The 25114-nt window shown below is 39.1% G+C and overlaps 1 protein-coding gene across 16 annotated transcripts in view; it reads left to right on the forward strand.

Moving 5' to 3' along the window:
- The first annotated feature begins 1652 nt into the window (after positions 1-1652).
- Positions 1653-25114, forward strand: part of LOC138842387 (uncharacterized) — a 70829-nt gene continuing 47367 nt past the window's right edge. For 2 of the 16 annotated variants that reach the window (XR_011376851.1, XR_011376853.1), the window contains exons 1-3: positions 1653-2373; positions 10247-10381; positions 18728-18871. Coding sequence is in view for 3 of the 16 variants with exons in the window: in XM_070043968.1 (XP_069900069.1) it covers positions 2279-2373; positions 10247-10381; positions 12397-12444 (278 nt within the window). In the remaining 13 variants the exon portion in view is untranslated. Of the gene's footprint in view, positions 2374-10246; positions 10382-12396; positions 12445-18727; positions 24244-25114 lie in introns of those variants that run through there. The other 14 variants (XM_070043968.1, XM_070043967.1, XR_011376854.1 and 11 more) reach the window with 12 other exon arrangements.

Here is a 25114-nt window from a genome sequence, read left to right on the forward strand (position 1 = left end):
GTCTCTTTCAGAAGACAGAAGCAGAGGGAATTCTTCCTAACTCATTCCATAAGGCCACCAGCACCCAGAAAAAACCCCATGCATATATGGTCAACAAATATTTGACATGGGAACTAAGAATACCCAATGGGGAAAGGTAGTCTCTTCAACAAATGGTGTTGGGAAAACTGAATACCAAAAGCAAAAGAATGAAGTTGAACTTCTATCTTATACCACTCACAAAAATTAACTTGAAATGGATTAAGGACTTGAACATAAGACCTGAAACTGTAAAAACCCTAGAAGAAAACAGAGAGAATAAGCTCCTTGATATTGGTCTTGGTAGCAATTTCTTGCATATGACACCAAAAGCACAAGACAAGGATGAACCAATTGCCCCTAAGTTGTTGAACACTATGTGTAGGTTGTGACAAAAATTCATATGGCAAAAAATTACTCATTTTTTGAAATAAACCTGCTTTAGAATTCAAAATGTCATCAGGAAAGGGCAGTCAAACTAAACAAAAAATTCTCAGTTTCTTTCCTAAAAATGTAACTATTTGGAATCCAACTCTGATTTTACAACTTCAAATTACCTCTATGCTTTAAAACCATTCTCCCGGAGAAAGGCAGGTTTAATGTATGTTGATATCCCACGTGCTTCTGAGTGTTCAAAAATCTACAAACATTTTGGACACCGATAGCAGCATATGATGAATTTATAGATGCAAAGGCTTGATTGATAAATAAGCTGGTCTACAAAACAAACCTGCTTTGGAGAACTAGAAACAAAGTCTTACAAGTCAAAAAGCTTGTTGTTGTTAGTAAGTAAAGAAAGGCTTTAGTTGAGAGGATATTTAGCTTGATGTCATCACATTGGAATGACACCAAGAATCAAGAATTGTGAACTTGATAAGAGCAAGTCAAAATGATGTCATCTTTGCCTTAGTTTTATAACTACATAAAAGAAAAGGATGTTCTAAAGGTCGCAGTCTGTTCATATAAGCATAATTGGAAAAGAAGAGTGAAAGAGTAAAAATATCCTACTGTGTAATGGGAAAAAAAGAAACATCACCGTTATTTTATTAAATATAGAATATTATCCAAGTCCTAGTGCATTTACATTCTCCTTTTGCAGTCTTACACATATGTATTTTAAGAATCTTAAGAACATGCAATGTAACAGAAAATTCAATATCCAATAAACAGTTGAAAATATAGCTCATAAATTCTGTATCAGAGGGCAGAAACACTATAAACATATTGATATACCTTTTTCTATTAGTAATACAATACTATTTTGGTTTTGTTCAAACAACAGCATTTATGTAACTGGAAAGTAAATAATACAGAAAAAACACATCATTTCAAATAAACACCGATTTTTCATATTTTATGTTAAAAGTAGTAATTTTGTGAGTAATTACTATCTATTGCATGATGGCTCTTGTCATGTGTGGCTGTGTCCTGTGTTACCTTTGTAAGCCTGCCAGTCCTGAGCCCTCCCCAGGACCCTGAAGGCGGAGGCTTTCATCAGGAGACACAAGCCCCACCTCATAGCAAGCCCCGCCCCCTGAACACCAGCTTTTCCCTGACAGGCCCTGCCTCCGAAGTGTACAAGTTCCGTCCTTCGTGAACCAGATAGGCCGGTGCCGTGTAGTCTCGGAGGAGGACTCGCCTTTTCCGGTTCAGGTTGTCACGGCGCCCGGGCTTGCCTCGTTTTTTCCGGTCTCAGTCCGGCGTGGCAGGGTAGACAAGCCGCCTTTAGCCCTTTCAAGCCCTTTCTGTCATGGCGGCGCCCAGCCTCTTTTTCCGGCAGCAACCTGTCATGGCGTCTCCCTGAGAAGCCACTTCCGGATCCAGCCCACTACGTGTCCCCAGCTGTTCTGATTCCGCGATGCTCTGGTGGCGCCCAAGGCTCAGCGGAAGTAAAACGTCAGAAGTGAGGCGGTGCCTATGCGGAAACCAGCGCGGCTCTGGGAAAGACGGGGGCGATGTTGGCTGGGCCTGGGGGCAGCGGCCTGTCTTGAGGGGCTCGGCCTTGCTAGACCTGGCCCACCCCGTCGAGCAGCCCAAGCCCAGGTTGCAGCCGCGTACCCTCTTTGCCGCGCGCGCGCGCGCGCTCCTTGCTGCTGGACCTGCACTCACAGTGAGTGAGTTGGTCGCCGCCCTGTGGCCGAACCGGTGGCTGGCGCTGCTGCGGCGCCTCACGGTGCTGCCGTTCGAGGGGCTGCTCTACCTGGCCTGGCTGGGCGCCGCGGCAGCTAGGGCTGGCAGCTGGACGTAGGTCCCCGAGGCCATGTGGCTCGTGCTCGCCACCATGTGCCTCGCGCACTCACCGTTCTCTCGGCGCATTGGTACGAGCACGCGCAGTGCGCGCTCAGCTGCACCCCGGTAAGTGCTTGCGCACGAGCACAATCCCTAGCAAGGTCGGGCTTTGCCACTGCGCTGTGTCCGTCCCCAACCCTGCCTGGGCCTGGCATTTTCTGGGCCTAGGTCTCCAGCGGTGCTCTCCACCCTTTTGCGCTGGCTAAATCCCGACCCCACTGCTGACTTGCTGTGCCACCCTGGCGCCGGTTACTTCCCTTCTCTGGAATTCCTTCCTGGTGTGGTCATTTAGATTCGATAGTTTAGCGCTGGGCCCGGTATATGTTGCTGTTTGATAGGATTTGTTAATGCTAGGTCCCATGTTAGCGGGTACTTGGTTTTTCCTGGAAGCGGCCCTGTTTTCTTTGTAGTCTTATCTCCTATCTTGCTTTTCAAATTGTGAGGCTAGACCTGCAGGGTAGGTTTCTCTATCTATGAAACTTGGTTTGAGTATTGAGCATTAGTCCTACTGTACAATGCTCAGAGGCTCACCCTTTCATTCCCCCACCCTGTGTGGACCAAAGGTAGTTTGAAATAAAGTTAATGCAGCGTTTAGGAGGAGCAGGAGCTATTTGTGAGCAAGTGACTTAACTGCTTGGAGTCTTCATGCCTTTCTGCAAGACGAGAGTGATTTAGTTAAGACTGCCATCAGGATACAACAGCAAGATAGTGCATGTGACCTTTAGCCCTGAAATATGGATGAGTGAGAGTTGCCTTGGGTCAGCAGTTGATATCAGGCCCTCTGGGTCTGCCTCAGATGACACCACCAGGTTTGGAGCCATGAGCACTGAGTTCAGCCTTTAGTCAGCCTCCCTTCAGATCCCAGGCATGTGTTTGCTGAAAGAAGAGGGAAAGGAAACAGCACCAAGGGCTGCAGAAAGACAGGAATCCCTCACCCCCTCAAAAGTGGACTGAATCCTCTTTCTCTTCCGAGAGAGTGAAATCTCCCTTATCCCAGCAAGCCTTATCCCTGGGGAGGGGCTCAAACTTCTGGGCTTGGTGGCTTCAAGTCAGTACAATGAAAGACCCCAGCAAGGGACAAAAGAATGGAGGGGAGTTGTGGGGGGGCGCCGCCTGTTGGCCTGCAAATAAAAAGTATGACTGTTAACCTTCTCTCCAAGGATGAAGAACAAAGAAGAGCTAATCAGCTGTGAGGTTAGGACAGGAAGATCTGGGTTTGCATCAGGGATCTTAGCCAGGGTCCTTAGTGAGAACTGTAACACATACCTCAGAGTACCATTGTGATTATTCTGCAAACGGCCTGCCGTGGGGCTGGCCCCATGTAGTGCTTTGCACTTCTCTTTCATAGGTTACCAGAGTTTGTAAATTTGTCTATTTTCATTATTTTCTGCTTGCTTTGGTGGCCCATGAACTCTCAGAGGGGCAGGGCCTTGCTTCTCAGGATCAGGGCTGTGCCTCCCCTCCCACCCCCATCCCCCAAACACCCATGGCAGCAGAGGGTGGGGTGGATGCATCTCACAGGATTGAGGGAGCACCAATTGAACTCCATTCAATGCCTCCATATGTTAGGTGCTTGGGAAATAGCAGTGAACAAAACAGACAAACCCATGGCTTTTATGGTGTTAGTGGGGAAGATAGAACTCATAGTCAGCAGTCAATGCTAAAGAGAGAAAATCAGGACAAGGATAGGAATGTTGTGAGGGAACTTTAGATGGAGCATCCAGGGGCAACTTCCTGAGAAGGCGACCTTTGAGCAAAGGCCTGAAGCCAATTGTGTGACTGTTCCAGGTGGAGAAAACAGAACATGCCAAGCCCCTTAGCTGAGTTAAGAACAATCCTCAAGTCTCATTGTCTGTCATTACTTAAGGACATAAGGAAGAATAGTGATGGGTTGGGGGCAAGAGGCAGCAGGCCAGGTGGCCTGTGACAGGGCTCATGTGGATTGAGAGCAAACCTCATGCCAGGTATTGTTCTTCCTGTTTGAGTTCATGTCATCAGCAGAGCTCTGGGCATTGGGTGTTATTTGTGACCCCAGCTTTGATATAAGCTGGACCAGAGGCATGGTGAGGTGTCCAGCATGGTGCTGTCCCTTGGCCCAGTGACAGACTGGGGAATGACCAAACCAACACCTAGAGTCCAGAACATGTTCCAGAACATGTCCCGAGAGCTGCAGCCCCAGCAGCCTCCCCATTGGGGATCATGGAGCTGGGCTTGAGAAGGGTTCAGCAGCAGCACTTTGCCTCTCAAAGGAGTAGGACCCCAGCAAAGTGAGCTTCATGAAGGTGGTGCCAACTGCCAACAATGGTTCCACTGAGGTTGTGGCCCTGCACATCAATGAGGTAGAGACTGCCTGCCAGACCCCCCTGGCATGGGCTTGAGTGGGATTCCCAGGCACTGAACCCCCAGGCCAGGGGCCTCTGCCACAGCCTTCTCCCACAGGGCAAAGATGGACAGGAGATCTCCATGCCATGGAGAAGAAGCAATCCCTCCACAAGGCCTTTCCCTTGGGAAACGTGTTCTCATACTACCAGAGCAACAGAGAAGTTCAGGAAAACTCAGAGGTCTGTGAAGCTGAGTAGTTTGAGAGCAACAAGTGAGTCCTGACATCCCTATGAGTCGCCCCTGCTGACAGTGGCTCCTTTCCCATTTGTGCTTTGTTGCACTCCTGAGTTGGGGTGCCTGGGAAGTGATTTGAAGACATCCACCTTTCCAACAGAACATCTCAGGTGAATGTGGTGGGCACCCTTTGAGAAATGTGCTCTAGTCTACTCTCCCCCGAACTTGCCTGCTGACAGGAAAGGCTGGGAGCCCTTTCCCTTGGCATGTGTACTCTTCATTGGAACCTGGCACTTGAGAGTTGGCTGCTCATTCTGGTCTTGTTGTTTTTGTAACTCTCCTCTTCATTTCAAATTCTTTGTTTAAATATTAAGTTTTCACCATTTGTCTCATATATATCCCAGCACTTTATGAGTGATGATGAAAAAGATGTTGGTGATCAGGATAGCTCTTATTTGTACCAGGTAGAATGCAGATGCTCTGTATGTGCTTCTCCTTTAATCTTCACCAAAACCACCAGTGCTGACACAAGGCTGGGAGGGGAGAGGGCTGGGCTTCAGAGCCCCCATCCTGGTCATGGTAGCACTCATCCTCAACCCCAAAACCTTCAGAAACTCGAAAATCTTTTCCTGACCTAATTGCTTTTCAAAAATTACAAATATGTTACCACAACTGGCAATCTAATAGGAAGATTTGTAAGAAATATTTACTGATCCTCCGTTATCCACCCAGGTCAGCCATGGTGGCAGCCTGAGATGTCCCTTTTCACACCATCCTTGCTCATGCAATGGCACCTCACACAATACAGGGGCTCCTATAGTCGTGATTTCTAAATTGCCTCTCCTAAACATAGTTATTAAATTTGCCCAAGTTTTCAGAAACCCTTTTGATTTTCCAGTATTTTCCCAGCATATCCCTCTTAGTGCCGTTTTCACACTGCCTCTCTCCCCACACCTCTTTTTTCCACTTAAAGATTAAAAAATAGCTTAAGTAGATTTTTCAGAGTTATCCCAACACTTAGAACATAGTTTGCACACCAGAATGTTTAATGAATGTTGCACAATCCTATGGAGGATATTTAATCTCAATATCTGCACCAATGGTATACATGTCTCATTCCTTAGAGTCTGTGAAGGAAAAAGTCATTCTGATAAAATCTCCAAACTTCCTATTAAGACATCTTCAGACTTGTCATGTAAATGTCTAATGGAAAGGACTGGAAGGCCCCCTAGATTTTATAATTGTTTCTTGTTCTTGTTATTGGACCCACACTGCTACCATTCACCTGAAATGTCTGTCAGATGGTATTTGTGAATTTGATATTTATGTTTTTCATGACATTTCTGCATTACTGCTCTTGAATGATTAAATTTTTGGATTTTTACCTACTTGGCTTTCAAAATATATTATGGATCATTCACACTTCTTAGTCTTAATTATGATTTTGGTATTTTACATCAAAAGCTAGTCCATTTACCTTAAACAAAATGATGTGATCTCAGAAATTCTTTTAATTGGGAAACTGATTTGCATGAGGTGAGGTACTTCTGGTCAACTCAGATACACACTTGTTAAGTTAGTCGATTCTGTAATAACAATTAACTTGTCTAATCTGAAAATCAGTAACATTTCTCCACTCAGCCTCCACTGTTTAGACAAATATATCAAAAGAATCTGGAAATATTGGTTCCCAGACAAAGCAATAAGATTGCTTCTTATTTTTAATAGAGAAGTCTACTCTACTGAGTTCATGAAAGACAGTGTCTTCTAATCAGCATTCACCACTTCCTTTGCCAGGAAATTTCATTTCCTGTCCATCATTTCAAATGGACATTTTTTGGTAAAGCCATTTAATGTATATAGACATAGTGGCCTCTCTGGAGTAGGATTAGCCAACATAGAGCTACTGTTGCTATTTTTAATCTGTAACTGCTACTGCTGATGAGTTGAACTGAGGAAGGGGATCATGGGTAAGGATGGAGCTGCCCTGGTTGATTCTCACCTGTCTGGCACACAGCTCATGAATGCATTTTAAAGCACACCAAGTGCATCTTTAACCTCCCTAATTTGTGGGAATTTTATTGTGACCTTCCAGCTCTGCTGCACACAGTGATTTTACTTCATACCTAGTCCCCCAAGTCCTCTGCCTGACTCTTCACTCTCTGGAATCCTGCTTCTCTGGAAACACCAGGCTCCAAAATGGACCAACCAGGCCTACTGCAAGCTCCTTTATTTGACCTTACTATTGATAATTTAGGATTTCCATCTATTAGAAAACAGGTTTAAGTCTGATTTGTAGGTAAACTAGGTAGCAGTTAAAGATGAGTCCTGGGTTGTAAACAAGTCTCTTGGTGCCTCCCTCCGCTGCCCCCTGCCCCCCAAATAGCACAATGTTTAAAATGCAGCTTGTGCTCAATAAATACATATTAAATGAACAGTAACAAAAATAATAATTTGAAATCCCCAAGAGATTGAAAAGGTTGCTCTTAATGTGGAAAATGTCTTTTAAAGTAATGAGGGAGCCTGACCACAGGCAACACAATGATGTGTAACTGGGAGGAACAGAAGCTCTCATAGGTCCCAAATCTTTGGCATACTATATGTATGTTATTAAGAAGCAAGAAGATACAATTTGCTAGAGATTGTGCTTTTCCCCAAATAATGGTGTGCAGAAAAACTTCACTGCTTACTAATCCAATGTAGTTTACTCCATTTTCTTAATTTGTGATTGTTGCATAACAGAAGGAAATTTCAGTCTTATTGAAGTTTCTGTCCTCCAGGAAAGAAAAATGAGGCAGAGGAACAGCCACCCTAAATAGCTGGTGGGAGATATAAGGCTGATTTGATTTTTTTGAATGGTGCTTACGGAGTTTTGTTAAATCTAAACCATGACGTTTTGGTTTCAAACAACCAATAAATACAGTGCCTCCCTTTGATGTCTTTCTACCTTGCCTAGGCCCTGCCCCTGCTGACCCTGCCTTTACTGTCATCAAGACCTGTAGTCCCTCTGTTGCCTCTTGGTCTCCTAAGCCATCAGAGCCTTTCTGACCACACTTAGTTCCCTTGTTACTTATTAACTATGTGTCTTAGGCAAATGGTTTACCACTCTGAGGTTTAGTTTCCAAATCTGTAAAACAGATAAATATAATATCTATGTCAGACAGATTGGGAGAATCACTTTATCCTATGGAGTAAAAGGCCACCTTTAATGCCTTGCACAAGCACCTTATAATTCCTCACCTCATTGGCCTCCAGCCCTTGCCAATCCCAGGGAGAAATCAGCCCTCTTGCTTTCTCTGCTCCTGCTTACGTTGTCTACAGCTCCCTAGCATCTGAAACTTTTCTGTAGGCATTCCCCAAGGGTAGAAGAAAATGAACAGTTACATGTAGCAGTCCTGAGAGTGTTGGGGGTTATAATCAAGAGCAGCTTACCACAAGCACTTAATTTGTTTGAAGTTTCTCATTTATCTTAAAAAATTTACCCTGATTTTCATTCTGTCTATATTAAAATATTTTTAAAACATTCAGTTAAGCACTTAAAATTTCATTCAAATGTTTCAAGTAAAACTGATACTAGAGGAAGATGTTGTTATTCCTACAGCTTTGTTTATTGTAGGCACACAGCTGATAGACCCAAGGGTACCTGAATTTGCAAAGCATAGCCTAGCTGATTGTTCTATTACAGACTTGTAAGATATGCAGTCTCAACCCAGCCTTCATTCCACTCAACAATTTTTTCAGTCATTAATTGACTTTCTGTCATATTCACAAATATTATCCTGAACATTTCCCCTCTTTGAACTCTAGTCTCCTTCCTATCTTACTCACTGAAACAATAGATGCCATCTGACATCCCTCAATTTCCATTTCCAAATTTAACAAATTAGCACTTAGTCCCACTTTTCCCTTTTCTAAGTTCATGAACGTCCCTCTCCTCTGTTACAGTTTAACCTCCCATGAGCCCTCTTGCCTCTTACGACCTTGTGCTTCTATCCTCCTTCTTTCTTTTGTTTTTTCAGTTTCTTTCCCTAATTGTTCCCAAATGCTTCTAGCCCACGCATTTGCCCCGTAACCTGTTTGCCCAACTTCTCTGCCCACTAGGCAAGTCTCTGTTCTTTTGCTCCATAGTATTTCTAGATTTCCACCGAGATTTGGAGTATGTACAATGAATTATGAAAAGGACTCATCACCAACCCAGGGCATGCAGTTTCCTCTCTAAGGTCAATAATTGTTTTTCAATTTGTGCAAGAAAAACAGCACCCAATTGGTTAAGAATTATAAAGAAGTGATTTTTTTTTTTTTTTTTTTTTTTTGGGCCACACTGTGTGACATGCAGGATCTTAGTTCCTCAACCAGGGATCAAACCCATCCCCCCTGCATTGGAAGCACAGAGTCTAAACCACTGGACAGCCAGGGAAGTCCAGTGATTTTTAACTGATAGTTTCAAATATGACCAAAATCCCTTTTTTTTTTTTTTTTTTTTCGGTATGCGGGCCTCTCACTGTTGTGGCCTCTCCTGTTGCGGAGCACAGGCTCCGAACGTGCAGGCTCAGCTGCCATGGCTCACGGGCCCAGCCGCTCCGCGGCATGTGGGATCTTCCCGGACCGGGGAGCGAACCCGTGTCCCCTGCATCGGCAGGCGGACTCTCAACCACTGCGCCACCAGGGAAGCCCCCCAAATCCCATTTAAATCAAAATGTTCCTATTAGAAAGCTTTAGGTAACAGTAAATCTTCACCTATTTGAAATATTGAGGAAAAAACTTTAAAGGATTTAAAGGATTTTCAATCAGTAATTTCTGAATTATACAAAGCAACTCCTGGTCAAAATTGGAAGACTTACTGGAGTACTGTGTCTTTAAAACAGGAACACTTGCCACAAAGAACAAAATAGCATCTTGCTCTAAGTCATTTTAAATAAAGCCAGAAAACATCTTTAAGTTTTCTTTTCCTGGGTATGTTGTTCAATGAATTATTAGTCTTGCTGAGATGAACCAGATCCATGGGACCCTGAAATCACCATGGTTAAGTAAAAAGTGGCTTTTAGGTGCTTTTGGATGAGCTCCAGGGAGGAGTCAGAAATCTGAGCAGTAGCAGAACTGGGTCATGAGCCTAAGAATCTGTCTAAAATGTACACTGTGCCAATTCATGATCATTGGCTTCACTTTCTTGAGAGTGAAATTTGAAAAGGAAAGTAGCTGAATCCAAAGGTCTTTCATGTCGTCTATTTAGAATAAGAAGTTATCAATATAAATTCATATGAGCCACAGAAAGAGTAGTAATATTCTAATGGTTTTACATGGTAAACACAAAAATAACTATAATAAGTGTGCATATTTATTTGACATTCTTTGATAATTTTTCATTTCTTTCACCTTTGCATAGGGCTATTTGGCATTTTCTAGACTTATTTCACCCAGATACTAGAAATAAGCAGCTACACAGACCTGGTGTACAAGAAATAAGATCTAATCTACAAAATAAATTTGCATTCTGCAGCCTGACCCTCAGCACTAAAAGGTAAGTGGGGGGAGGAGGGGGCATAGTCAAGGACACTTAAGAACTCTTCCTACTATTTCTTTTAAGCATAGGACCCCCAGCTGTATTATGCCAGCTGAACAAAGAATATTAAAAGGCAAAGTTTGTGGCTCACATTAATTAACACATTTATTGAAAAGAAGGGTTGCATATTTTTTTGAAGTTGTATTACAGGGCTTCCAGCCCCTTATTAGTAAAACTGAGTGGAATCTCTAAGGGAGTTATTTTCTGAAAGACATTGATAAAGAAGATGGTAACATTTCAAGTATTTGGGGCCCATTCCATTTAAGGTTAAAAATATGTGTTCATTGGTTTCCTATGGTTGCTATAATGAATTAACACACACTTGGTGCTTAAAACAATATACATTTACTTAGAATTCTGGAAGTCAGAAGTCTGAAATTTGGTTTCACTGGGCTGAAGTCAACATGTAAACAGGGCTGTACTCCCTTTTGGAAACTCTGGGTGGAAGAATCCCTTTCCTTGTCTTCTCTGTTGCTAGAGCTTCATAGCATCATCAGATCCATCACATCACCTGATCCTTTGCAATCAAATCTCCCTCTGTCTCTTTTAAAGACAGTTGTAATAATATTTATGACCCACCCAGATAATCCAGGATAATCTGTGTCAAAATCCTTAATCATAACTGCAAAGTCCCTTTTACTGTATGAGGTAACATTCACAGTCTCAGGGATTAGGAAATGGACATAATTTGTCATTATTCAGGCTACTACAATGAGTGTCAATTTAAGTTGCTTGACTTAAATACTATAATGTAAGCTAAAAGAAAGAAGGCATAGTGTGGTGGCCAGACCCATATGCCCCGCAGATGCTAAGACCCTCTTGTCATTGTCCATTGTGTGAGCCTAGAGCTGTTGAAATTTCTCCATAGAGCAAATTCAGACCTTAAATTACTTTGACTTCAGATCTCCAGCTTTGTAAAGGGGCAAGACAACTGGGTCACACCAGGGACAAAATCAATCGTTCTGAGATGCTGAGAAGAAATCAGAAGGCATACTTACAGCTGATTCCAAGTAGACACAATTATCCACCCTCTCCTAAAAGACCTTGTATCCAGAGATAAGCTGCCATCAACAGCACTATGGAGGGGAAGAATAAGTGACATTAGTGAAATGACAAGGATGACTGTAAAGGGGGCAAGACATTTTGTGAAAAGCCAGAAATACTCTCCTAAAGAAGAAAAATGACAATATTGATCTGGAGATTTCCGAACTGGGCAGGGACAATGATTGAGTTAGCAATAGCAATGATTCTTTGGAAAGGCTGGGTAGGAACACTTGAAATTCCAACAGACCTAAGTTTGAATACCACTCCGCCATTCATCAGCTGGGTTACCTTGAACAAATTACTTAACGTTTCAGATCCTCTGTTTCCTTACCTTAAAGCAAGATTTTTTAAAAAAACCTATTTCATACTGTTATTGTGAACATGACATGAGATCATAAATTATCTGAGTGCCTGGAACTCATGGCTGCTCATGGAGCCCTAGGTACAGATGCAGTAGTAGCTGAAGGAGAGGGGGTATGACATAGAGCTATGACACAGCTTATGAACATTGAGCTACATGCAGTGACTGTAAACATCCACCTACTTTGCCAGCTGCTTGGATATGTTGGTTGATGTGCCCTGGCATACTGCCGTGCATCATCTGGAGAATTACTAAGGTTAAGGTGAATTCTTGAATTTCATGCTATGCTCTCTGCACACATGTTCTGTGGCATCACTGTCGATGCTCTGTATTTCTGGACTTCTTGTGTCTTTGGCTTAATGGGCTTCAGTGCAGGGATGCAAGCTGCAGTTTGTATCACCAGACTCAGACCTCATTGATATTTGGTATTGACTCATTGACTCGCTTCATTTTGACATCAAGACACCTGCTTACTTGCAGCTCTGCTGCCACAATTATCATTCAACTTCCCTGCTTAGGCTTTTGCCACCATCAGTCCTCCTCTTAACTGTTTTTTGTTTCTTCCTAGGACATTAATATACTACCTCTGCTTGTTTCAGTTTTTACAAAAAAAAAGGTGAGCCTTTTCTAGACATCATGAACCAATCACAGAAAGTAATGTTATTGATGAACTGATGAAACACCATATGGGAAAAATCTTTGTGTCTTTGATGCTTTCTCTTGTATAAGAGTTTTCCTGGATCTCAAAGGGATGATTCCATGCCCATACCCCCCCACCCCAACACTTTTTTCCGAATTAATAGCTATTCAGTACTCGGCTACCCAAACGCTGTTCTCCAGCTAGTAATTCTAATTTTTCTGACACTGTCACAAATTATGACTAACTTCTAGAGGGCATATGCTATCATTTTGTTTAAAAATTGATTTTTCTTTCCTGAAAGGCTTTGAAACTACTTACGAATTACATTCAGATGAGACAAGTAAGGATACAACAAGAGAAAACATCTAAAGGATGTTTTGCAAATGTTTTCATTTCAGGAGTAGATGTTTTCAGATACACATGTTCAGTTTGGGGGCAATACACTTGGTTCCAAGCTTTCTGGGTGCTAGAGTAAGAAGAGAAGCACATTGAGGTACTATTAAAAAGGAAAACATAAAAGCATACTAAGGCAAAACTTCTTGCAACTAAATCCACATGGGAATTTATTATAATAGTCTTTATCATAGTGTGTGGCTATTTTAACAATAGTTTTATAAAATATAAAGGATTATTTAAACAGCGTTTTTCATATCAACCCTCTGAAGGCATAGAGACATATATTTCATCCTAAATCAATGAAGATCTTTCTTGAAGGACCATGTATAAGTTTCCTAGGGCTGTCATAATAAAGCACCACAAACTAGGCTGCTCAAACAGAAATTTATTGTCAGAAGTTTGATATCAAGGATATTGGCAGGATTGGTTTCTTATGAAGGCTGTGAGGGATAATCTTCATGTGTTTCTTCTAGCTTCTGGTGGTTTGCAGGAAATCTGGCATTTCTTGACTTGTAGATGTATCACCTCCAACTGACTTCATGTTCACGTGGTATTACCCTTGTGTGCATGTCTCTGTGTCCAAATTTCCCCTTTTTACAAGGACACGAGTTTGTGTTGGATTAGAAGCCCGCCTTACTGCAATATGACCTCATTTTATCTTAATTAATTACATGTGCAATGACTGTTACTAAATAAGGTCACATTCTGAGGTTACTGGAGGTTAGATCTTCAACATATAAATTTGTAGGAGACATAGTTCAACCTATAATAGACCTAGATGATGTGGGATAAATATTTTAGTTGCAAACAACCTGTCCCAACACAGATTCAGGCCTAGGACATTTCATTGAATAGACTGTAGCATTGTCCAATGTCATAAGCAAACTTTGTGAAGTCCAGGATCATATTTAATTCCTGACCAAGCTGTCTGTTGTCTACTTGTGTGCAGAAAGTCTTTGCTATTGAAAACCTAATGAATCAAAGTCTAACTATGAGAGATTCTGAAGTCTTTTTTTAGTAGTGATGATTCAGTGGATACATTCATGCTCTTTTCCTTGAAGCTGTAACTCAATACCCCAAGATTGTTTGTAAGCTTCTCTAACCTACTGAATCTTACCAGATGTCCTAAAAATATATGTCACTAGGGCACGTGAAAGAGTAGGACTACATCTAGGTGCAGTTACCACCACTATCAGGAAGAGTAACTGTTTTATGACCTCCTGACATTTTCTTCATAAGATAGTATTATTATTGTGGGAGAAGAAAGATAATCCAGTCCTTCCAGGAATTCTAGGAGGACCACATATTTCCTCTCTGAGAAGTTTTTTAAAAAAATGATGTCTGACTTCTAGGCCATTTCTAAAGCTGGAAGACAAGGTAACCAGGAAATAACAAATAATCGGGCAATGGGTGAATAGATAAAACAGACAAAAAAAAAAAAAAAAGTCCTCGTGAAGTACTCAGTGTCGTGGAAAGTACTATAGTGTAGTGATTTAAAGCAGGGTTGTTGCCAGAATCTGACATTATTATTTTCACGCTGCTGCCACTATTGTAATCATAACCATTGTATCAACATAATGTTCTAATTTTCTTCTTAAAAAGAAGAAAGCATATTCTTTTCAAAAATATGTTCAGGGGAAGCCAGATATTCCCTGTGCTCTTCTGTAGCTGTATGTCTAGTTGAAGCTTCAGGTTTTAAATTTAAGTAGACCTGGACTGAATCCTGTCCCTACCATTTATAACAAGTGACTTTCACAACTTCAGGTTTCTTAGCTGAAAAATGGGTGTAAATACCCATTTTCTATCCTGTTAGATCGTTAGCATAGTTCCTGCACATAGCAAATGCCAATATATTTCAGGAATTATTATTTTGAGCAACTTCCTCTCCTCTAAAATAAAGAAAAATTCTAACTTGCAGAGGCTACTGGCCCTATTTTATTGGTGGAGAATATAGGGGGTATGTCTTCACATCAAAATTAATATTTAATTAAAACTTTTTTGGTACATAACTAATATCTCTTGCACTCAAGCAACCTGAGCGTTCTTGTTAAACATTTATTAGCAGGCAAAAAGTTATGCTAAGAAACTAAACCTTTAGAGAATTTTCTGTTTAGGGAATATACTATTCTGACTCATTATGGTAATATCTTACTCTTTAGCCAAGTAAACAGTAAACAACTCATAGAAATAAGTGAGAAAATTATTAAACATATGCTAGAATATTATATGGAAAGACTTGTGAATGTTTTATGTATTTCTACATAAGTTTATTGCTTTGACAATATTTTCCCTGAGGTGCTACATATATAATGCCATGACAGCATATCTCCATTTTATAAGCAGTTCAGCTGTAAGCATGAAACAAGGATTGCCTTGGTTAGAACATTATGTATAGGCTTTTTTATTTAAGAGAAAACATTTTTATGTGATATTCCTTGTCTTCACTACAGTCACTGGTTTAGAGAGAGGTTTTAATCTAGCCATAATTTGGATTGACAGTTTACTCTGTTAAACCCTGGCATGTAATCTGAAAAAAGTGTTGAATACAGTATATGATATACTGACTTCTCCTTGTTTAAGTACAACTTTCTGAGAGTTTCACAGAAAGGTACTTTTTTTACTTCATTTTGATTACTAATTTTTAGGTCATATGTATTTTTATTCAAAGTTCAAATTATGGAAGCTTGACAGGAGCCAACACAAAATAGAACTAAGAAGTTAATCCTTAAGATATTCTTTTATCTGTATTATTCCTCAACTAGAAATATTTGAAAGGCTCTTTTTTTTCATACCTGTTATCCAGCACTTTGCTGTATAGAGATGGCTTAGAATAAATGTGTTAGTCCCTGGTGATCTGGTGAATTTGAGGAAAAAGTAATATGACAAGGGTGGGGTAGGAAAGGGATGGAAAAGAGAGGAAGTGAGGGTTTTAGAAGTAAGAATCATAACAAATCTCAATTTTTTTTGAAAGTTTTAGTGTATAATTAAATTTTTAAAAGTATGTTCCCCAGCCATCAGTAGGGCATTCATTGAGATTTAATCCATTAATATTCCATCCTCTCTACAGCCCTTCTCTACCAGGGAAGAGGGCATTTGACATAGGAAAAATAATACACAACGAGTTCTACAGCCTCACAATTTGAAGGAAAAAATTGTTATGGAAAGTTCAGAAATGCTTTTTAAAATATTCTAGATTCTGAAACTCAAAAATATCAAATCCTTGTGAACATCAAGTTGTCATGCCAATGGCAGAGTAAAGAGCTCATTGAATTTAGGATTGTAAATACTAAAAAACTTCTTTTGGAATTATGTTGTAATTGATTATTATATAGAACACAATTGCTTAGCATAAAGTCAATATGGATATCAAAAAAACATTGGAGGGCTTTAATGAAATCTTTCATTGGCCATGGCAGAAAGACAGTATTCAGACTTGCATGGTGGAGAATTTGGTGTACCCATGCAATGTTAATGTCAGATAGGGGTCACACAGATTGCATGTGTGATTGCACAGCCATGTAATCAAGGATCAAAGACAAGATGATCAGGATATTTCATATGTCATTTTACAATATGCTGGATCCTTTTGGAAGCAGCAGTGTGGATTGCAGTGCATATTGATATAAGCTTCAGGGGATCTGCATCTAAACCCTGACTTTACCACTTAAGAGTTATATAAATTTGGACAACTCATTTAACCTCATTAAACCTCAGTTTCTTCATTGAGAAGGTGAGGATAACACTAGAGCCTTGTTTTCCATCTCATAGAATTTTTCTGAGGATTAAATGATTGCAGGTAAACTACAAAGCTCTGTAAAATTTAAATGGTTGCTATTGCTACAGGAAATATTTGTCAGATTCACTTATAAAAGAACTTGATGTTTTTTACCTTTCAGTGTAAGTCCGTTTATGAAACATATGCTTACTGACTCAAGTTGGTGATCAGTTTTTTAAAATTTCACCTTAATAAAGTGCTGAATTGTTGTGCAAACATTTCAGACAAATGCCTCTGAGCATAATCATTTATAACAGTTTTCTTTAGAACTTTAAATTGAGTGCCACTGTCTATTTTGGAATGCAATGCTAACATCTTAATTTATTTTCAACTAGTAGTTAATTTCCTTTAGAATGTATATCATCAACACTACCTAGTCCTGAGAGTTTCCAGACTTTTAGAAACACATACTAGGCTGCCAAAATCTCAGGTCCTTCTGTGGCAGCTCAACTCACTGATCGTTTTCTCCTCAACATCCTACAGGACAGGAGACTAAAATCATCTGCTTAGAAATAGTTAAGTTAGATAAAATGGTCCCCCCAAAGATACTATAAATAACTATAGATTTCTTATATGACAACTGTATCCAAGTAATGAGTTATATATTAAAAAAAAGCAAAAACTCATTTACCAACAACCCCGATTATAAAATATCTAGGAATAAACTCAAACTTTTTCAACTAACATTGTAGAAGTTTTGGATTAATAGTAATACATGATATATTATCGAATCAGAAAAGTCACTGTCAAATGATGTTTAGCTTCAGCATAGTCAAGAAATTTTTTAAAAAGGAGCTTCCTACTGTATATAAGAATGTAGTATAATGCTATAGACATTTAAAAATCTGGTACTGGTACTAGAATAGACAAATAGTAGCACAGAATAGAGAGAACAAAAACAAACTCATATGTGTGGGAAATCATATATAACAAAGGTGACACTTAAAATCAGCTGGTCCAGTTACCCAAACAAATGATATTTGGACAGTTGGACCATTTGAAGGAAACCAGGTAGATCCCTACCCCAACCATTTAGAAAAATAAATTTCTTATGGATTAAATATCTAAATTCAATATAGTAGTATTTAATATGTATATAAGCATATTATGTATATTATATATATATATTACTGTACAAGAAAATGTGGGTGAATACTTTTATAATCTTGAAGAGAAAATGGCATTTCCAAGTATGACCTAGAACTCAGAAGACACATAGGAAATATTTGGTGATGTGATGATCTTATCTGATTATATAGAAAATTAACATTTCCATACAGTGAAAGGCAGAAAGTCCAAAGGTAAACTACATGAACCATAGCCAAGAGCAAACAGGATGGGAGAAAATACTAAGCTGCAAATCAGTAACCAAGGCAAACAACCTGAGTAGACAAATGAGCAAAAACTATGAGCAAGAAATTTATTGAAGACTACAAATGACCAATTAGTGTAGAGAAAGGTACTTGACCTCACCAGTAAAAAATAATCAAATACAACATTTCTAATCAGGCTGAGAAAAATGTCTAAGATTCTATCTGGTATTTACAAGAGATGATAAAATCTAGCACTCTCTAACACTCCAGGTATCTTTTTGGAGTACTATTTGGAAATATCTATTAAAATCTCAAATGCACGTGCCTTTTCACTCACCCAGCAACACCACATCACAGAATCCATGTTAGCACAAGAGAAGAATGATACCTCTGTAAGGCTGTCCATCTGTTACCAATGGTAACTTTTAAAAAGGGAAATAATATAAATTTCCCTTAAAGTGGTACAAATAGGTAATTTAATTATGTAATTCTAACAATGAAAAACTGAGCCCAGAGAAGGAAGATGGAAGAGATGAAGTAGGAGAGCATCTCCATAGGCTGGCATATAAAATGTCCTCAATCTATTGTTAATTTCAAAAACCAATTTATAGACTAATAGACATAATCATCATATCATAGTGCATCAAATTGTCCACAATGCACATCTTTATGAAATGAGGCTAGAGCATAAAGACTTTACTTTTTTACTTCATATCAGAGACTGCAAACTGGTGACCTGCCAGCTTGATTCAACTAGCAGATGTATTTTTTACAGAGAGAGAATGTTTTAAAGATCAAAAGAATTCATGAGAAAACCTGGACTTCCAGCTCTCTTAAAATAAGATTTGGAAACCCAGGACCCGTATTCCTGCCTGGCAACAATTGGCTTGAGCTGGATAAACGCTGCCCCCTTTAAAAGGTATGTACCCTCTCTGTGTCAGACTTGACTCATGTTGTTACCTGCCAGGTTTCCAGGGGCATTGGAATTTGCTTCCTTTATTTCACATGCTCTTATATTCTGTGAATTTGTTACAAGTATGTATTACTCTTGCAGATAAAATGTAAGGATTAAAATTTATGATGGTATACCCTGTGAAACTTGTCATAAATTATCAAAGAATTTCAATGATAATATAGCAATAGTATTATAGTGCACTTCAATTTCTAGTAGTTATAAATCCAGCATTTTAAATTAGCTACAACAAAATTGAGACTAGCTTACCTAGAAATATCCTGAATGTTGAAATCAGATATTAAAAATAGAGCATCTGAATCCATATTTATAGAACACCTACTATAAGCAAAGAAAAATGATAGATGCTGCATAGCATACAAAAACGGAGTGTGTTATCATTCCTTTTCTTTCTAAGTCATCCATTAGGTCTAAAATAGCTAACTGGTTGTCATACAGTGATACTATTTTTTCATAGTATTCATCACATAACTTATTGTATAATTCCTTACAGCACTCAGTTATTTTACAATCCTGTTGCTAAGAGAGCTTTACTACTGTTTCAGTAATCTTTTAACTATTTTTCCATCCTTCTGACTCTGCATTTCAGTATCAAATTCATCTCTAAAACATTGTTCCAATCCTGCCATTTTATTTTTAATACATATTAATTCAGCTCTATAATTTGGAAAATCAAAGCATGCCACAAGTTGATCCCAAAATGTCTAGATTTACTATTTTCATTTACTCTGTTTTTCAGCCAGAAATGGGCTGCTGATTGTTTTCTAAACATATAATTTCAGATGTTCCATTTACTTGACTATTTTCTTCTTCCTGGAATGTCAACTCTTCCATTTTAGTTGTGGTTTAAAACCCTAGCCAGCCTTCACATCTTAGCTCAGATGCTGTCTCCACCATGAAGCCTTCTGCCGCCCCAGACAGAGATCTCTTCCTCTGAACTTCTATTGTGGTTTGCCTGGACTCCTGATACATCACACAATCAGCTGATTGGCGTCACAGTAATTAAGGCATATGTCTCCTGTATCCTTCTAAATATAAGTTCCTAAAGAGCAAGGATTGTTGTCTGCAAGCACAGAACTTTGCATACCGTTAAAAGTTTAAATTTTTCACTTGAAAAGTCATGAGATATACAAACTGATGTGAGGCAGATATGAGGAAGCAGACAGAACTGTAATGAGGAAGACAAAGCAGACTGATAGAGGTATCTTATAGGAACTTAGGCTGCATTAGGGTGCTTGTGTGGGTGATAAGAGGACTGCGTCATTGCCTAGGTGTAACACATGCACCTGGTACTTCCTTGACAGGATGACAATAAGGGAACCTATTCTCAGTAATAATAACAGGGTGTTCAGCTGAAGTCAACTGAGGATTTGGAAAAAGCTGGTTTGGTACAGCCTGTGTTGAGTGGCTTAAAAATTATAGAGTGAAGAATTGCTTAAGAGACAATGTTCTTAGGAAAGCCAGTTAAAGCTTATAGGACAGAGTGTCAGGCTGGCTGTTGAAAGACTTCTGATAACTTTCTGTCATTTGAAGAGCTGTTGGTGGTTTGGAAATAAATCATGTTAAAGTAATCAGCTTTTGACTGTCATGAGTCCTCAAGGGGAAGTGACATGAAGCCTTGATAAACCTTAATAGCATAACTATGATAGATGCCATGATTTATCAGGCTACCAGATTTATCAGGTAGCTGATATGAAAACTAGTTCATACACACCCTCAGTGACCACAGACCATGCAGTTTATTTCAGCCAGGACTAGACTTCCATAATAAGCCAGTACATATGGTATGAGGCAAAGAGTGGATGCCTGATTACCAAAGCTAAGGAGGGTGTTATAAAAGCAAAAAAGAGTTCAAATAGCCTTTTTTGGAAACATTTGGAGGATGAAGGGTTTGGCATAATGATGAGCAGGCTGAAAGGTGGCCAGGAATAATTTCATTCATTATTATTTTCCTAAATGGGAAGATCCTGTATCTTGAGATTAATGCATGTGAGAACAGAAACCTAGCTTTGGACTTCTGACATAAGTCAGAGCAATTAGAACACATGCCTCCAAAAATCTGCAGATGGGCAGGGACTCTGAGAGTTTCCCTCATGAGCTAACAGTGTCCCTATACTCTGCTGGAGCTAGACAAATCCAGAACTAGGATTAAACAGGGCACTTCCAAAAATCATTGAACAGGAAAGAAGTTTAATCTTTGCTCCTACAGGCAGGATTTCATTTGTTTGCTCAAGTAGCATCTGGGAGATCATTAAATACCTGGATGGACAAAAGGGAACTCTTGTGCACTGTTGGTAGGAATGTAAATTGGTGCAGCCACTATGGAAACCAGTATGGAGGTTCCTCAAAAAATTAAAAATAGGGACTTTCCTGGTGGTCCAGTGGTAAAGAATCCACCTTACAGTGCAGGGGACGTGGGTTCGATCCCTGGTCAGGGAACTAATCCCACATGCCGCAAGACAACTAAGCCCATGTGCTATGACTACTGAGCTCGCGCACCTCCACTAGAGAGCCTGCATGCTTGCAAACAGAGCCCACACACCCTGGAGCCCACGTGCTACAACTGGAGAGAGAAAACCTGCACGCTGCAATGAAGAGCCTGCACACCACAACAAAAGATCCCGCATGCCTCAACGAAGATCCCCTGTGTCGCAACTAAGACCCAACACATCCAAAAATTAAAAAAAAGAAAATTTAAAAATAAAACTACCAGATCCAGTAATTCCACTCCTCGGTATTTATCCAAAGAAAACAAAACTAGTTCGAAAAGATACATGCACTGCTGTGTTCATTGCAGCATTATTTACAATAGCCAAAATATGGAAGCAGCCTAAGTGCCCATCCATAGATGAATGGATAAAGAGGATGTGGTGTGTGTGTGTGTGTATTTTCATGACTGTGTAATGAAATATTACCCAGTCATGAAAACAGAACGAAATCTTGTCATGTGCAACAACATGGATGGACCTAGGGGGTATTATGCTAAGTGAAATAAGTCAGAGAAAGACAAATACCATATGATTTCACTTACTGTGGAATCTAGAAAAAACAAATGAACAAACATAACAAAACAGAAACAGACTCATAGATACAGAGAACAAACAGGTGGTTGCCAGAGAGGAGAGGAGTGGGGAGAGGAAAGAAATAGTTGAGGAAGATTGAGAGGTATAAACTTCCAGTTACAAAATAAATGAGTCACAGGGTGAAATGTACAACATGGAGAATGTAGTCAATAATAATGTAATATCTTTGTATGATAACAGATGGTGACTAGACTTACCATGGTGATCATTTTGTAATATATGGAAATATTGAATTGTCATGTTGTACGCTGGGAACTAGCATAGTGTTGTAGGTCAATTCTACACCAAAAAATAAACAAACTTGGGAATACCCTGGTGATCCAGTGGTTAGGACTTGGTGCTTTCACTGCCAAGAACCAGGGTTCAATCCCTAGTCGGGGAACTAAGATCCCACAAGCCGTGTGGTACAGCCAATAATAATAATAATAATAATTTTAAAAAAACTCATGGAATAAGAGATCAGATTTGTGGTTACCAGAGGCGGGGGAAGGGAGAACTGAATGGAGGTGGTCAAAAGGTACAAACTTCCAGTTATAAGATAAATAAATACTGGGGATATAATGTTCAACATGATTAATTAACACTGCTGTATGTAATACATGAAAGTTGTTGAAAATAAATCCTTAGTTCTCATCTCTAGGAGAAAAGTTTTTTTCTTTTTATTTTGTGTCTATATGAGATGATAGGTGTTCACTAAACTTATTGTGGTAATCATGATGTATATAAGTCAAATTATTATGCTGTACACTTTAAACAGTGCTGTATGTTAATTATATCTCAATAAAACTGGAAGGAAAAAAAAAACACTTGGAGCTGATCAGTGGAGATAACAAAAGTTGTACAGTTGTCCCTCTGTATCCATGGGGGATGGGTTCCAAGACCCCCAATACCAAAATCCAAGGATGCTCAAGTCCCTTTTGTATAATAGTGTACGTAGCATTTGCATATAACTTATGCACAGTTTCCATGTACTTTAAATTATCTCTAGATTACTTATAGTACCTAATACTAATATGTAAATGCTGTGTAAATAATTTAAATACAATGTAAATGCTGTGTAAATAGTTGCTGGCACACAGTAAATTCAAGTTTTGCTTTTTGGAACTTTCTTGAATTTTTCTTTTTCCTGAATGTTTTCAATCTGCAGTTGGTTGAATCCAAGGAGGCAGAACCTGGGATTTGGAGGGCCGAGTGTAGTTGGGAGCAATGGATTGTGAATCAGATAACAGCCAGCAAAAAGAAGCAGAAAAGTGAGAAGTGCTCAGGGCAATTTTTTTCTTCTTCTTCCTCTTTTTTTCTTTCTCTCCTTCCCTCACTTTCTCTCTCTTTCTTTCCCTAGAGTGCTCCTTAATGAGAGATACCAGCTGTTGCCCAATAGCTCCTTAAAGGGGCCACTGGATACCTGACTAGAGTTTCAAGACCACCAGTCTAAGTCTACTATAGATATGAACATCTCCTCATATCTCAGTAGCCCCTAGTAAATCACTGCACATTTAATATGGATACAGACTATGAATCATAGTCTTAAATCATGTTTGCTTTTACTGAAAATAGATAAAACTAGTCATATTCAAAGGCATGAGTATATTTTTCACATTATATTTGATTGTACTTATATAATTTCATTTTTGATAGCTAACATATACATATGGTTCAAAATTGACATTCCTGTCCCAGTGACATAGTCCCCTTCCCAGAGACGGTCAGTGATACCAGTTTCTGGTATATGCTTCCAGAAATTGTTTATGTATGCACAATTACATATACAGGTATCTCACACACCTGTATAGTTAATGTTAATGCCTGCACATTAATGGTAATGTGTTATTAACATTAATAATACAGTCCTGAAAATCTGCAAGAGAATGTTAAGCAGGTGCCTATTTTTATCATTCTAATGCATCTTGTGTCATGTCAACCCCCAGACCCCCAATTTCCTAAATCATATATAAACCACAGTAAAATGTTTATATATGTAACATACTATAATATTAGGATAAAAATTCCTTAAAACATCACCTACTAATCACCAATAATAGACATACTAACAAACCTTTGCTTTGTATGCCTGACTAGGGCATCTTCAGGCACTGACTTCAGAGAAGCAGATGACTTTTGTTGACACTTGTGAGCGTCCCAAAACGTGTACATTTGATTCTTAACCTACCAATGTGTCTGCAGTATAACTCGAGGCTTTCCCAAGCATTGTTTTCTTAAAATTGTACTGAGTTTGGGTGATGTAAATATGTTATTTTTCTCTATTAAAAAGTGTTGAGATATGTATGTATTATTTTTTCTATAAGATTTCTGTATTAAAAACTAGGAAGTGTACTATCGAAAAAACAAAACAACAGCCAGGAACTGAGAAGTTGCCTTTTTCTATCATTTTGCACAAATAGGTATGCTATATACACTATTTGTACACTTTTTAAAACTTGTTTCTACACACAATATTACCAATAGTTGTCTCTGGGTAGTTGGACTTTGGGTAATTATGTTCTTTTTGTTTATCTGATTTTCTGTATTCTCTACATCTTGCAACATGAAAAAAGATTTTTAAGAATGTATATATTTAAAAATTTTTAAGTAACTAGTTCAACTTTTAAAAAGCCACTTATGTGGACTCATTCCTCAGGCCAGATGTCATCATGTTTAAGTCCAACTCAGCCTATTCTTAATCTATGATTATTAACAGAACGTGATTCTACATATACATGGTCTCCCGATTAATCATTTATACTTTTAAGTAGAATTAATTATTGACAATTACTGTGATAACTTTAATAATGTGAACCTTAGGATGTTTACTTCATCATGTATTCAACCATTGAAAGGCAAATAATATCCTTAAACAAGAGTTTCACACTTTCACTTACAGCTAGTTAAAATAATTTTGCCTGTTTATCAAAATCTAAAAGAAAACTTTGGACACTAAGAAATTGACAAATTAATTTTCTATATAAGGCATTTTTTCCCCTCCATTGATACTGCAATTTATTTCCCTGAGTGATCTGTATTCGAGTCTGTAAGTTACCCATGGGCAAGGCAGGCAGCAAAGGCTTCCCCGAGAAAGGCAGTTTTGATAGAAAACAGTGTATCACCTCCC

This window comes from Globicephala melas, chromosome 17, assembly GCF_963455315.2.
Source record: "Globicephala melas chromosome 17, mGloMel1.2, whole genome shotgun sequence".
Lineage (NCBI taxonomy): Eukaryota > Metazoa > Chordata > Mammalia > Artiodactyla > Delphinidae > Globicephala > Globicephala melas.